At 39.5% G+C, this 15012-nt stretch overlaps 1 protein-coding gene across 1 annotated transcript; it reads left to right on the top strand.

Annotated features, from left to right (window-relative positions):
* The first annotated feature begins 1044 nt into the window (after nucleotides 1-1044).
* On the top strand, nucleotides 1045-15012 carry atad3 (ATPase family AAA domain containing 3). The gene is made up of 16 exons (XM_088337167.1): nucleotides 1045-1359; nucleotides 2558-2634; nucleotides 2695-2796; nucleotides 2865-2924; nucleotides 2996-3065; nucleotides 3801-3966; nucleotides 5977-6046; nucleotides 6112-6267; nucleotides 6342-6398; nucleotides 8896-9021; nucleotides 9092-9216; nucleotides 10723-10774; nucleotides 11528-11598; nucleotides 11683-11850; nucleotides 14127-14235; nucleotides 14313-15012. The coding sequence occupies exons 1-16, from the start codon at nucleotides 1167-1169 to the stop codon at nucleotides 14637-14639; spliced, it is 1929 nt and encodes a 642-aa protein (XP_088193293.1). The 5' UTR covers nucleotides 1045-1166; the 3' UTR covers nucleotides 14640-15012.

Genomic DNA, 15012 nt, shown 5'->3' with positions numbered 1-15012 from the left:
TGAGTTCTTTTTTAATTACTAAAACATAACAATTGGATATCAGCTGCAGTCGCTCTAGTTTTGAGTGGATGGGTGGTTGGCGTGAAGCCCCACTGTGCAGAGGTCTAGGGTTCAATTCCAGTTAATGCAGACTTTCCTTGTCTCTAGTAGTGATTGAGGGAGTGATTTGTCTTTGTGCCCTGCGACTGGTTGTCAACCAGTTGAGGGTGTCCCCTGCCCAATGCCCGAAGCAAGGATGGGTTCCGGCACCCTCCGCAACCCTAGTGAGGATAATAAGTGCAGAAAATGGATGGAAAAAATGGTTATCAGTAGTGCTACTGTATTTGATTGTACAGTAGTTTGACATTGGGTCTCTTTCCTCCCTGGTAAGTCTGTGCCTCGTCATAATTGTATTTGTCTAATTATTTTTTTTTTCTCATTATTCATTTTGTTTCATTTGAATCATTGTGTGTCTGTGTAGTTGGCATTCTGGGTTGTGTGCGGGAAAAGGAGATTTTGTTTTCTTAGTTCCGTAGTGCAGTTGTTAGCACAATCGCGGTCGTTGGTTGAAGACCAGGTGGAAAAAGATGTTGGCCTTGGTTAGGGATGGGCGCCACCAGGCTGTACTTGCCCAAGACACATCTGAGGAAATTGTGCCCTTACGACCGTAGTGGTTGAGGGAACCAACAACCAAACAACTAACCAACCAACCTGTGTGATAGATGCTCTTTACAGAATTTACTGCCAACAAATTTGCTATACAAATACATTTTGATTTGATTGATTAAAAAGAACAACTGTTCGTGCGTTCAAAGCTCAAGTAAATCAACTGACAAGATCACATGGGATCCAATGACTTCCGGCAAAGTCAAATGTTTGACATTCACAACCACTCAACCTGATGTAATAAGCCGACATTACAGCCAGTATTACAAATTTTCCCCTTTGTGCTTTCCGTCTCCTGTTTGGGCGGGGTTACATTTCTGACCTCAGTGGATTTATCCGCCAATGAAAAGAAAGAACACTCAATCATAGCCAATCTACATCGTCTGTACTCAGCATAACCGGTCTCCTCCGCTACGCATGCGCAAATCACCATAGAGTCGCACGCGCGTGGAGGAAGCACAGTGACAGAGCATCGGAAGCTTCCTCTCTCCTCCTAAATTCAACTTTATCCACTCCCGAAAATGTCGTGGCTCTTCGGCCTGAATAAGGGACAACCGGAGCCTCCTCCAGGTTTGCCGGTTCCGCCTTCACCCCCGCCGCCACCGGCCGGAGGCTCCAGTGGCGGGGGAGATAAACCCAAGGACAAATGGAGTAACTTCGATCCCACCGGGTTGGAAAGGGCTGCACAGGCGGCCAAGGATCTCGATAAGTCCCGTAAGTATGACAGAAAGAAAATGAGGAGGGGTGGCAGTTACACTTTTGGGGGTCTTAATATTGGTACTTTCCAGTTAATTGCGTCGTTATAGCAACCAAGTTGAATGTTGGTTCATCCCATCGGCTTTTAAACTCATGCACGGTTCAAAGGTCACTAGGTTGATATACGAACTGCTACTTTTAGTAAAACATTCTTGTCAATTTATTTAACTGAGTCTCAAAAGACTTCAAATGCTCTCCCAAACATCAACTACCACCACCAGTGAAATCGAAAAAATATCGTTATTTAGTTATTTGTTTGTTGGTTGATTGGATCCCTTAACCAATAAGTTGGTAAGGGCACCATTTATTATGTTGTGTCTTAGGCAAGTGCAGCCTGGTGGCGCCCAACCCTTTTCAGGCCAAGAAATGTTTCCTTGTTTAAAAAGTAACTAATAATCCCCACTCCGGTTACTGACTCCAAAAAGTAGCGCCTTACTTTGAAATTAACAATTGCAAATCACCACATAAACTTGCAAATAAGCCTACCCCCTAAAACTGATTTATTTTTAGCATATAATAAAACAAATAGAATGAAGTGTTTACACAAACCTTTTTCATTTCTTTGCTTGAGAGCTTGTAAACAAATACTTAGCCGAGACACTCCATATCCATTCTGTCTCTGGGCTTCAAACCACTCAAAGATCTCCTCTGTTGCGCACACTTTGACTGTAAATTCTGTGCTCAGGTTGCTCCATTGATTTTCCTTAAGTTTGTTTGTCCCATACAAACCGCACCCCCCTCCACCGACTGCTTCACATTCGCTACAGATAACACACAACCAAAAATGTGCATACAAGCTAATCCCCACCCTGTTTTATTTTATAGTTATATAGTGATCCAGCTTTGCGAGTATATACGGTAGGGAGATTATCTCTATGAGGTGAAATTCCGCGTTCTCATACCTGGTGCTTGAGAAGGCACTGCCATAAATGTATTTAGTTGTACTTTGTACAGTTTATGTTGGCGCCGGCCGTATTGAGGGTTGTACGTGACAATGTGAGGGATGCAGGAGTACATTTAATCTGCATTTAATAAGTAAAACATATCATGCAAGTTACAGTAATAGTTACCGAGAAAAATAATTGCGCTAATGCCTTCTCTGTAACTTGTTAATTCCAAGACTGACGACCGCTAATCTGTATTTTGCCATTTGTAGGACATGCCAAGGAAGCTCTAGATTTGGCTCGTATGCAGGAGCAGAGCACCCAGATGGAGCATCAGAGCAAAATTAAGGTACATCCTAAAAAAGACAAGCATCAGTGATCATGACTTGACTCTTGGTATTCACTTCAGGAGTATGAAGCGGCTGTGGAGCAGCTGAAAGGCGATCAGATAAAAATCCAGGGTGAAGAGAGGAGGAAAACGCTGAATGAGGAATCCAAGCAGCATCAAGCGGTGAGTTTTGTTTCTGGGTTATTTCCTCACCCCAACTTTTTCAAACATTTTCCTCCTGTCTTCTGCAGAGGGCTCAGTACCAGGACAAGCTAGCCCGACAGCGCTATGAAGACCAACTCAGGCAACAGGTGAACTGTCCTGCTTTAATTTGACATATATAGAATGAAAAACGTCCTCAGTTTGTTTTTTTTCCATTCAGCAAATGTTAAATGAAGAAAACCTCCGCAAGCAGGAAGAGTCTGTACAGAAACAGGAAGCAATGAGGAAAGGTGTGTGCTTTGGTATTCTTCAAAAACCAAAACCGGATTATTAGCACGGTTAATATTTTAAAAGATTGAAGAGTGCTTGAATTTTGGGTGAAGTGCTTATAAATGCTTTAAATCATTACCATGTTTTACAACAAGTTTGCTTGGCTTTGCCATTGCATTTTTTCCCTTCTGATTAACGGCTGCTGACATTAGTTTGTATGGCATTATTCTATGAGGCGTCATCACGCACAATGGGTTTTGCCCAAGAGGATTGGTGTATGCTACACCCAAGAAGGGCACAATGAAATGTGTATTAGTGCAAGGGTTGCGTATCAATTATGAACATTTATTTTGGGCTATGCAAAAAGTTATGGTAGCGTTTCCCAGTGGTGAATTGCAATGGCAAGAACTTCCCGCAACTGAAAATGTAAGCTGCATATTACATTTTTACCCAACACTTATATGGGGAGGGGTTTGTCTCCAAAATATTTATGCACGTTTTGTTCAGATTCACATCTATGCGATTTACCCAAGAGCTGAATCATACATCTTGATTAATGCTAATGCTAGAGGAAAAATCACAGATATATTTGTGGCTCTTCTAAATACATAATTCACACCGGATTTCTACTGTAATGGTACAGGAGAAATTGAAAAATTGGCTTTGAAAGTCCTTAAAAGGCACTTGAATTTGGCTATGAAGAAGGTATACGAACCTTTAATTAGAAAAAGCTGATGTTTCTGACCCTTCTATAGCGACTATCGAGCACGAGATGGAGCTGAGGCACAAGAACGAGATGCTGCGTATCGAGGCCGAGACCAAAGCGCGAGCTCGTGTGGAGCGGGAGAACGCCGACATCATCCGCGAGCAAATCCGCCTGAAGGCCGCTGAACATCGGCAGACGGTGCTCGAGTCTATCAAGTAAGATGCCGGTTCTATTCCCTCGCTACTAAACCCCTGAGGCAGTGCTTTAAGGAGCATGTGAATTTCCCTACGCAGTTCAAGAAATGCATAGCAAATTTGTCGCTTTTCAGGCCTGGGAAGGTGTATACATTGCAGGGTCACCCCAAGTTTGATTCCGGGTGACAAGATTCTCCGGCAGTCATAGAACCGTTGTTGGTTTCGTACCTTTCATTTTTGACACGCTCTTGCAGGGATGCGACAATGTCTAAATCTCATTCAATAAATATCACAACTAAATGTCATACTCTTCTATTTCAGTGTTGCAAATTAGCTGATGTAGTTTTAAATTCTGTGTCAAATATTAGCTAGGATGACTGATTTATATTACGACTAAAGTGGGGAAAAATCTTTCTAAATAAACAATAAATTGCATTGAACTTACTCATTTAACAGAACAGTGTTAATTCCTCTTAATTTTTCGTTTTAATTACAGTATTTTCACAACTATAAGGAGCAGCCCCCCTAAATAGTCTGTCCTATATTTTCCATACATAAGACGCACCGGACTATAAGGCGCTACTGTGGGAATGTCAACAAAACAGTCAGATAGTTCAGTCAAACTTATTAACCCCTTAACATTCCGACGGCTCACAAAAAAGCAAATACGTGTCTCAGATATGTACGGACACGATGTCTGTACGATGTCACCAATCACTCAAATGCATCATTCCACATATCAATAGGAAGGTTCAACTCTTGGGATTCAAGAAATGCTAACCATTTCTTAGTTTTTTTTTTTTTTTTTTCGCTGACAACTGAGTGGACAGCAAAGTAAGAATTGTGCAGGGAAACGTGGTTCTCAACTGTACATATGACAATAAACACTTTGAATTGAATATAAAAATAGACTCGTAACAGGAACATAAAGATCAGGGTCAAACAAGATACCGGGAAAATGGCTCACCAAAGTCGTCTTGCAGCCATCACGTTCAGTAATAATACTCAACCATGGTCCTCTTACATCCGGTAGTGTAGTAACTCCAACTGTGTGAAATATTTTCACACTCCAAAACACACAATAATGCCGACAAAAATCTGTCGAAAAGCATCTGCATCAGTGAACGTTGCTTGTTGCTAGCTGTCTGTTAAGCCCCATAATTCCTGTTCACAAATACAGACTAGTAAAAAATGTTTTCTCCATGCCGTAGAGCAACCTAACGTGATTCACATTCATCTTTTTCGGCCAATTGCAGGCCTTGTTTTGCCCCGCTTGAGCCTATGCGAGCCTGTAAATGCTAAAAAGGACCCGCCTCCTTTACCTCCAAATAACAATAGCCAATAGTCACCGATTCAAATGATGATTGACACATTGCTTAGGAAATGAAACGCCGGTATATATATCCCAGCATACACCGCGGACAACTTCGCCTACGGGATAAAATCTAGTCGGCGGCTGTTTGCCTTAGTTGCGAGACCTTGCGACTCAATATTGATCCATATATAAGGCGCACTGTATTATAAGGCGCATGGTCAGCTTTTGAAAAAAAAAAAAAGGCTTTTAGGTGCGCCTTATAGTCATGAAAATACGGTAACTGCGTTCAGTTGGTTTTATTTTTTCATTTTCAGGCCGGTAGTGTTTTTTTTTTGTTTTGTTTGTTTTTTAAATGTACTAATAATTTGAATATTAGTAATAAAGGATTATGAGGATAATGATCTTTTGTATATTTGTTAATATTTTTTCAGTGTGTCAAATATTAGACTGGAGGATGTATGAATTTCTTGAGTAGTTATTTACTGAAACCAAATATTAATTTAAGGTAGTCTCCTTTTCGCCTTAAATTAATAACTTAAAAGTAATGCCTGTAATCTGTTTTAGAACTGTCTTTTTCATTGATAACACCATAGTAACCATTGCTTATAACAAGATTAGACGTGGCACTCCAGGATAAAGGCATAATAAAGACTTCAGTTTCTGGCCAATTTAGGTGCGCCTGGTAGTCGAGGTAATGTCGACATTGTGCATTTTAGGACTGCAGGTGCTGTGTTCGGAGAAGGATTCCGAGCCTTCGTGTCCGACTGGGACAAAGTCACGGCCACGGTGAGTCAATTGGCAGAACCTTAAACGCCCCGCGTCGCTCAAGTCGCCCGATTCGTCCCTCGCAGGTTGCCGGGTTGACCCTCTTGGCCGTGGGTGTGTATTCTGCCCGCAACGCTACCGGGGTGGCGGGCCGTTATATCGAGGCCCGGCTGGGGAAGCCGTCCCTGGTGCGAGAAACGTCGCGCTTCACTGTGGCCGAAGCCGTAAAGCATCCTATCAAGGTGGAGCCGGCTTTCGAATTTAACGTGCCCGATTGCTTTCCGCGTCTCTGACCAGCTTGTGGTTTCATTTTTAGACGGTCAAAAGGCTGAAGAGCAAGCCTCAGGATGCCCTCGAAGGAGTCGTGCTCAATGTAAGATGCATACGGTCACAAAAAGATGACTTTCGCAACGTTTTCTATGGAGGACCAATCTTGTCAAATGGAGAAATGGATGTATCATACATACCAATGATCAGTGTTGGGCACGTTACTCTTAAAACGTAATTATGTATAGTTACTCACTACTTCTTCCAAAAAGTAACTGATATAGTAACTGAATTACTCTGTAGTAAAAATAACAAGTTACTAGGGAAAGTAACTAGTTCCATTACTCTTAAAGAAGTTGTTGTATGTCAAAGAATTAAAAAGTTCGGGAGCCAATTTGAAACACCGCGTTTACTTGTAGAGGTAGGAATTCCGACTATTTTCATAGAACCGGCTCTTTCGGCTCTGCTCACTAAACCTTAAGGGTCCCAAACGGTTCTTTGGGGTTTTTCTTTTTTTTTTTTGCTTTGATCCCTATGTTACCAATTATTATGTAACTTAAAAAGAGGGGGAAATAAATAAAAAAAAAGACAAAAATTGACAAAGAAACTGAAGGAAAAATACAATAACAAAAAGAAAGGATAGATTTAAAAAAAAGTAAAAAATAATAAACATATTTTGATATGAACACATTACCACTGAAAAACACAGGAAATATAATGATTTTTTTTTTTTTTTTTTTTAAATCTACAACGTAAAAAGATAAAATACAAAACAATTTCAACCTTTAGGTCTTTCAAATTTAAAGTAGACAACACAAAATGCCCCAAAAATGGCAATTGACCAATCATAAGTGAAAAAAGGCGTCTTGGAGGGAACCAGCTTTTATTGGAGGGCATACGGCTTCATTTGTTCACTTCAAAGAGACCTCTCAAAGAGACGTTTCGTTCGTGAAAAATGTCCCGCCTTTTGCGAAAAATGTCCCGCCTTTTCTTTCGGCACATCAGTAAATACTGTATTCATAATCGATACCTAACTATATGATAGTCTTTATTTTGAACGGTGACATGATCCGAAAAGACGTGACGTTAACAACCCGGAGTAGAGCGAAAAACTGCACCGCTGAAATTGGCGTCTGGTGTGCCAAGAGGGACACATTAGCATTCTGCAGCCATAGTAATGCACCGCTTTTGACTTGTCAGTAACGATAACAGCTTTGTAGCGGCGGAAAAAAATAATTCGTTGGTTTACCCCCTTACTGAAAGAATACTCCAAATCTTCCTAGTTCATCACATCAAATAATGGCAAAATGTGTATTTTCAGGGAAAATTGCAAAAATCAGAAAAAAATGAAACGTTTTTTATTTTCATATTGACAATGTTGATTGCTCCATGGTTGTTTATGGTGCATTAGTGCCATCTGCTGGATACTTGCAGTAACAATATGCCATTTAATCGATTGAAACACATAAATAAATCACATAATATGCAAATGATTGACATATACTAAATATTCATTAATGCATTTGTGGTTGATTTTGTCAGTTGAGTATTTTGTCGCCTATATTTGTGTATTTTGTCTTTTTTTTATGATTTATTTCGGTATTGGTCATTTATTTTATTTGTTTATGTGTTTTGTCAAGTATTATTCCATTCCTTTTGGTATTTGGTTTGTCCTTTATTTTGTAGTTTATTTTAAAGGGTATTATATCGTGTATTTGTCCCTTATTTTGTCTGTTAGTCTTTTACATTTTTTTCTGTATTTATTTTGTTGTGCGTTTTATAATTTATTTTGTCATTTATTTATGTATTATTTTGCCGTCTATTTTGTCAGTTATTGGTGTTTATTTTGTCATTTATTTTGTTGTGCGTTTTATAATTTATTTTGTCATTTATTCAGGCATTTATTTTGTCGTGTACCATATTTGGTGAATTTTTTATTCAGGTATTATTTTGATTATCTATTTTGCCAAGTCGTGTCTATTTGTATAGCCCATAATCACAAGATGTCTCAAAGGGCTGTCCAGACAATACACAGACATCATCAACATGAAATATAGGTAATAACAGAATGTCTAGTTGATGTATTCCTGAGGTCAACATCATTTATAAGCGACAGAATAGAAGTGTGTTTTAAGCCTAGATTTAAACAGTTCCACCGGGGTTGCAGATCAAATCTCAGAGGGCAGAGCATTCCACAGCACCGGGGCCCAAATAGAGAACGCTCTCGAACCTGCGGGTTTCTTCTTGGCTCTTGGGATCACTATCATTTTCCGAGCAAATATATTTTATCAATAACTTTGCCATTTATTTAGTCATTTATTGGTATCTATTTGTTCACATCAAGATGATATTCAAATGAGGTATAGGTTGAGCTGGCCGAGCTTTTCTCTTATAGTCAATCCATTCATGACTAATCAGTCAATAAGCATAAATCTCAGCCAGTTTGACCCACCCACTCCTATGAAAAACATTTTGTTGTAAATGAATAAACAGCATGCTATTATGTGATTCATTTATACAGCATATATTTCTTTGTATTTATACATATTGCAGGGTCAGTCCTCCATAGCTTTCATCTTGTTTTAATTTTCCGTAACTTGCAGCCCACTTTGGAAGAGCGCGTGCGAGATATCGCCATCGCAACGAGGAACACCAGGCAGAATAACGGCCTCTACAGGAACATCCTCATGTACGGACCGCCCGGCACCGGCAAAACACTCTTTGCAAAGGTAAGCGTGCGACGTTGACAACTTTTCAAATTGGAAAAAAAACTTGAGGCTTTTGTCGCTTTTCGAGCAGAAACTGGCGGTGCATTCTGGGATGGATTACGCAATCATGACCGGTGGTGACGTGGCGCCTATGGGGCGGGATGGAGTGACGGCCATGCATAAAGTTTTCGACTGGGCTAACACCAGCAGGCGTGGGTAAGATACAGAACATGCCAGAATGAAAACATGCTGTGTTACACGTTTCGTTCAACCTAATCCGGCGCGTGATAGATTTCCAAAAAAGAAGTCCGTCTCTCGATCAGGGGTGGGCGACTACTGTATTTTCTGGACTATAAGTTGCAGTTTGTGTTCCATAGTTCATATGAATTCATACTTCGGTGAGACTTATGTGTAGAATGTTTAACACATTATCACTGGGTAGCAAAGAAAACAAAGTCTTCGGCATGACGGAGGAGCAGGACTCAACCGCTTTGAGATGCAGATAAAAGGCAGTGCAGGTGTCCGGGCACAATACAGTATGAAAGACGCCAAGATATGAATTGACCAATCGGCATCAAAGATTCCGATTCAAGAGGTGCCGGCCGGTCTGCATGCATCTTGACTGTCTCTGCCAGCCGCTCCTCCCTCTTGCGCAGTCTTAATTGAATGTCCAATCGGCTTGAATCTTTGCTGCCCGCAACGGTGCAGGGCGTGTTGGTCGTTGATTTTTTTTTTATTCTATTTTATTTTTTATCTTTTTTTAAAATATTTTTTTAATAGATATTATTTTTTTCCATAGAATAAGTGAACCAGCGATAACTGAAGCGCGAAGTAGTAGCATTTCTATAGTTTAGTATTCGTGTAGTAGTATTTTTGTAGTATTTCTATAGTATTTTTTTTTAGAGTGAATGCAATATAATACACGAAACCTCTGTTGTAAAGCAATTAATTAGATATTTGGTTTTGTAGTATTTCTGTAGTAGTATTCCTGTTGTAGACACACAGTGGGACATTTGGGGCAAAGTGAGCACCATAAAATATTTTTTGTCAGTAGTACTTTATGTACTATTATATATTTATATATGTGGCTCTGGTGCCGCAGTTTACCCACCTCTACTCTACAAAAATAGATTTTTAAAATAAATACAAACCAAATGCTCCCTTGGCCGCCAGAAGGCAGTAAAGGATGTACTCTCAGCTTTAGAAGTTTGATCTAATGGAGTCTAACCTTGTGTCTGTGCACTGCTAAAACTTTTTATTTTGTATTTATTTTAAACTGGTGCGACAATTAAGGTCACAGTTGTAGCATATTTCTAAATGCTTCCACTTGAGTTTGTAATGTGTGGTGAGTCTGTTCAAGTGTAAAACTGTATTCGCTCCACTGTTTAATTAAAGCAGTTCACCCATTCAATGCCAAAAATGAAAATCTTTTTTTTTTTCTCCATTTTTTGTGAATAAATGTGTTATGTTTAGAAAAGATCCCCTGTCATCCATGATTAAAACATGTAGGTTAGGCGACTAATGTAGGCTGAATGATGAAGCGTAACACTGAAAAGCTACGGTAAGCTAACAATTTTATGTTGGCATTCTTTTACCGATCCGACCATCCTGAAAACAGAATGTCTGTATCCAGAGCCAAACTGGAGTTTGGTATCCATGGTAACAGTTATTTGTATTCTTTCATTTAGTTATTTTGATTAATGTTTTTTTGTTATCTTCCAGCCTCCTGCTGTTTGTCGACGAGGCTGACGCCTTCCTACGGAAAAGATCTACAGTGAGTTTGAAATGTCATTGATAAGTTAAGTAGACCCTCAAAATTAGTGGGAAAATATATCAATGGATTTTGAACTTGCAAAGAGAACAGGACAGAGCCCAAACCTCATATAAAAAATTCCAACCCGTTCTAAAAGCCCTAACCGAACCATTTAATTTTATTTTAAATTAATTTAATGTTGCAAAAGCAAATCCACTCCTAAGGGTGTGGAAATCAAAGAACAGCAACATGATAGGCTGATAGTGACCATCATGTAAACAATGCATAATAGTCAAAACAACGAACAAAAGTATAGCATGACAGTCAAAATAACGTACTATGCAATCTGTTGTTGCTGTCCAATATTGAAAACGGAATAATCATTTTTCTTAGCATATTACCGGTACTTTTAATGTACATCAATACATGTGAGTAAAACCATTTTGTGTTCAAGTGCTGTATTAGGAAAACTGAGGCATTTGTGGTACATTTTTAAATTACACAGTGTCCCTTTGAAGATACACAGCACTTTAAAAATGTATATTTAATTTGACCTATTAAAACAACTAAAGTTAATGAAATGAAAATGAAAATGTATTGGTGTTGTTTTGCAGGCCGTATTCAAACACTTGGCCAGCCAGCAGGCCGCATGTTTTGCACCCGTGTGCTATTGTATAATGAAAATTAAGGCCACTCAAATCTATTCTAGTCTATTCTAGTACTCTTAAAACCAATTGAGGAAACAACCAACGAATCGTTTTTGCTGACTTACAGGAGAAAATCAGCGAAGACCTTCGAGCCACTCTGAATGCATTCTTGTATCGCACCGGAGAGCAGAGCAACAGGTAAACCCTGGAAAATGTCTCTCTTTTTTTATAGCCTTTATAATTGTGCTTTTTTTTGTTTCTTTCTCTCTACCTGGCATCCAGATTCATGCTGGTGCTGGCCAGTAACCAGCCTGAGCAGTTTGACTGGGCCATCAACGACCGCATAGACGAAATCGTCAATTTTGCTCTTCCGGGCCTGGAGGAGAGAGAGAGACTGGTGCGCTTATATTTTGACAGATACGTGCTGGAGCCTGCCACTGGGGGGAGACAGTGAGTATCGAGTAATTTCTGGAATGAATGAAAACTTTATTCGAACATCAAAATAAAAACAGAACCAAAACAAAAACTCAACAACAAAACAAAGACAATAACTCAACAACAGAATAACGTTACATAATATGTTCGAAAAGGGGTGGTAAGAAGCAAATGCTTTAACATGAGGAAACCCGAGTAAAGGGGAGATCTTTGAAGGAGCAGTCCTGTCGAATGTAGAAACGAATACCTTAATATTTAAGCCTTCTGCATAAACAAAAACATACATAAATCACGCCATGCATTGTAGTATGTGTGTATGTATGTATGTATGTATGTATATACCGGAGCCATATCCCCCTAGTGGGAGGTGGCTAGAGTCAACAACACACTTGCATTCTTGACTCTTTCTGGGAGATTGATACAAAGGAGGGGATTCCCAGCCCCCTCGCTCAACCCAACCATTGGGAGTCCTTAGGTGACCAAACCCCCTAATGCCGAGCCCCAAGCAGGGAGGCAACATGGTACCATTGTTGTCTTTGGTATGACTCTGCAGACGCTCGGACCAGCGACCTCCAGTCTCTGGGCGGGCACCGTACTCCCATGGCCACTAGTCCGAAATCACGTTATACCGAAATATTTAACATCAATGCAATATTTTAGTTTATTTATTTAGATAGATAGATATACTTTATTCACCCCTGTAGGGAAATTGACACTTCCAGCAGCATCCCCGTGTTGAAAACAAAACAATAACAAAGTAAAGGAATATAATGCATAAATACCCAATGTAACGTATTGATATAGACTATGATATAATATAATATAATAATATAATATATTAATCTCAGTTTTTATTTTGTTGTGTATTTTGCCATGACAAAACGTGTTTCAAATGAGGAGGCCGCTACTACTCGTTTAGCTTTTCACCCATTGGTTTATAACATATTTGTTGTAACTGCCCCCCTCATTTAAATAACATTTTGTTTTGACAAAATAAACGAAAAAATACACGTCAAAATACATGAGATAATAAATGAGAAATGACAAAATACGTAACAAAATTCACAATGAAATACACAAGAAAATAAATGAGAAGTGACCAAATAAATTACGAAATTCACTACAACAAAAAATGACAAAATACACAAGGAAATTGACGACAAAATAAATGACAAAGTTCAACAGCGAAATTGACGACGAAATACACAAATAATTGACAACACGCAAGGAAATAGACAAAGAAATACACGATGAATAACAAAATTTACGACGAAATACGCAACAAAATAAATGAGAAGTGACAGAGAAATGACAAAATGCACGACAAATGAATTTAGTTATTTCATGACGAAATATTCAACAAAATGAGAACAGACCAAAGAAAGGACAAAATTTACTAAGAAATTCACTATGAAATTAATGACAAATAACAAAATACACGTCAAGTCATGTTTAGTTGTATAGCCCTTAATCAGAGTCTCAAAGGGCTGCACAGATCACTGTAAACCACAGACTATTACTACAGCATCCCCTGATCTAAAACCTACATGAGGGCAAGGAAAAACTCAAAAGCCTCAACATGAGGAAAATGAAGAAACCTTGAGAAGGGAATCGCACATGAGGTAATCCCCTTTCCAGGATGACCAGGCTGGAATGGATGTTGTAATAACAAATAATACACAGATCTTGTCAACGTGAAATATAGGTCATTCATAAGCTATAGAATAAAAGTGTGTTTTAAGTTCAGATTTTAACATTTCCACTGAGGTCAAATCTCAGGGGGAAGAGCATTCCACAGCACAAATGACATAATACGCAACGGAATACACAACAAACGACAAAATTCACGGCAAAATTAACAACGAAATATGAAATCCAGAATTAAATAAAGTGACAAAGAGATGCGAAAATACACCACAAATGAGAAAATACAATATAAATGACAAAATTCACGAGTAAATAAACGACAAAATTCCCGGTGAACTACACAAAACAAAATAAATGAGAAGTGACCCAAAAAACCTGACAAAATGTACGCATAAATTCGCAACAACAAAAAAATATTTATTTCACAACTAAATCCGTGAAAAAAAATACGAAAAAGCAAAAATCACTACGAGATAAATGACAAAATACACAATGAAACGCAACAAAACACATGACAAATGACAAAATGCATACATATGTGAAAAAAATGCATTTCTGTCATGCGTTTTATCCTGCATGTTTATTCATATGGCATTTAGTGAAAATAATAATTCCAAAAATGGTTCTAAATCTGTCTCTTGCAGGAGAATGAAACTGGCACAGTTTGATTACGGTAAAAAATGCTCCGAGATCGCCAAACGGGCGGAAGGCATGTCCGGTCGAGAGATCTCCAAGTTGGGAGTGGCCTGGCAGGTTGGTCCAAAATCGACAGATAAAAAATACCCGGAAAAACCTGTACTTTCAGTCGTAACGCTCGCTCACCCCGGCAGGCGGCGGCGTATTCCTCGGAAGACGGCGTTCTGACCGAGGCGATGATCGACGCCCGCGTGGACGACGCCGTCAAGCAGCACCGGCAGAAAATGGATTGGCTTCGTTTGGAAGAAGAAGCCCAGACCAAGACCCTCACCCCCCCGCCTGCAGGGGGCTCCACCAGTAGCACCGCGGGGAAAATGGGCTTCAATTTGCCACCTGACGGAGCGCCCCGAGCCCAGCAGCTCGGTGCTCCCCTTCTCCGCAAAATGAAGTGGATGGGGGACAGTTTACCTCTGGGGAGGACAGAAACTGGTTTTCCTCCAAAAGATGGAACTCCGGTTTGAATCGCGTTTCAGAGAGCTATCGAAGATTTGTTTTGCCTTCACGCCATTTGGAAAGATCTTGGACTTTGTGTCTTGTGAAAGGAAACTCACCTATTTGTCTTTAGCAACATAATGGAAAAGTGCACGATGGAGTCAAGAATGATTACCCTGATTTGTTTTTATAAGAAATGATCGATGTACTTATTATGTACAGTACACTAGAATAACTTCCCGAATGCTGACGGTGAAGGCGACGTGCTCAAGAAGCAGGAACATCACTAATGCGATGACATGCCTGATGTTGCTTGCTATTGGTTACTTGTAGCACTTTCAAATGACAAAAGACGAATGCGCCTTCAGTAAGATGGATGGAATTAAAAAGTTCTAACTGAAA

The sequence above is a fragment of the Urocampus carinirostris genome, chromosome 6 (genome assembly GCF_059441175.1).
Source record: "Urocampus carinirostris isolate Australia breed hairy pipefish chromosome 6, RoL_Ucar_1.0, whole genome shotgun sequence".
NCBI classification, from domain to species: domain Eukaryota; kingdom Metazoa; phylum Chordata; class Actinopteri; order Syngnathiformes; family Syngnathidae; genus Urocampus; species Urocampus carinirostris.
This window is presented reverse-complemented; position numbering and strand designations above follow the sequence as displayed.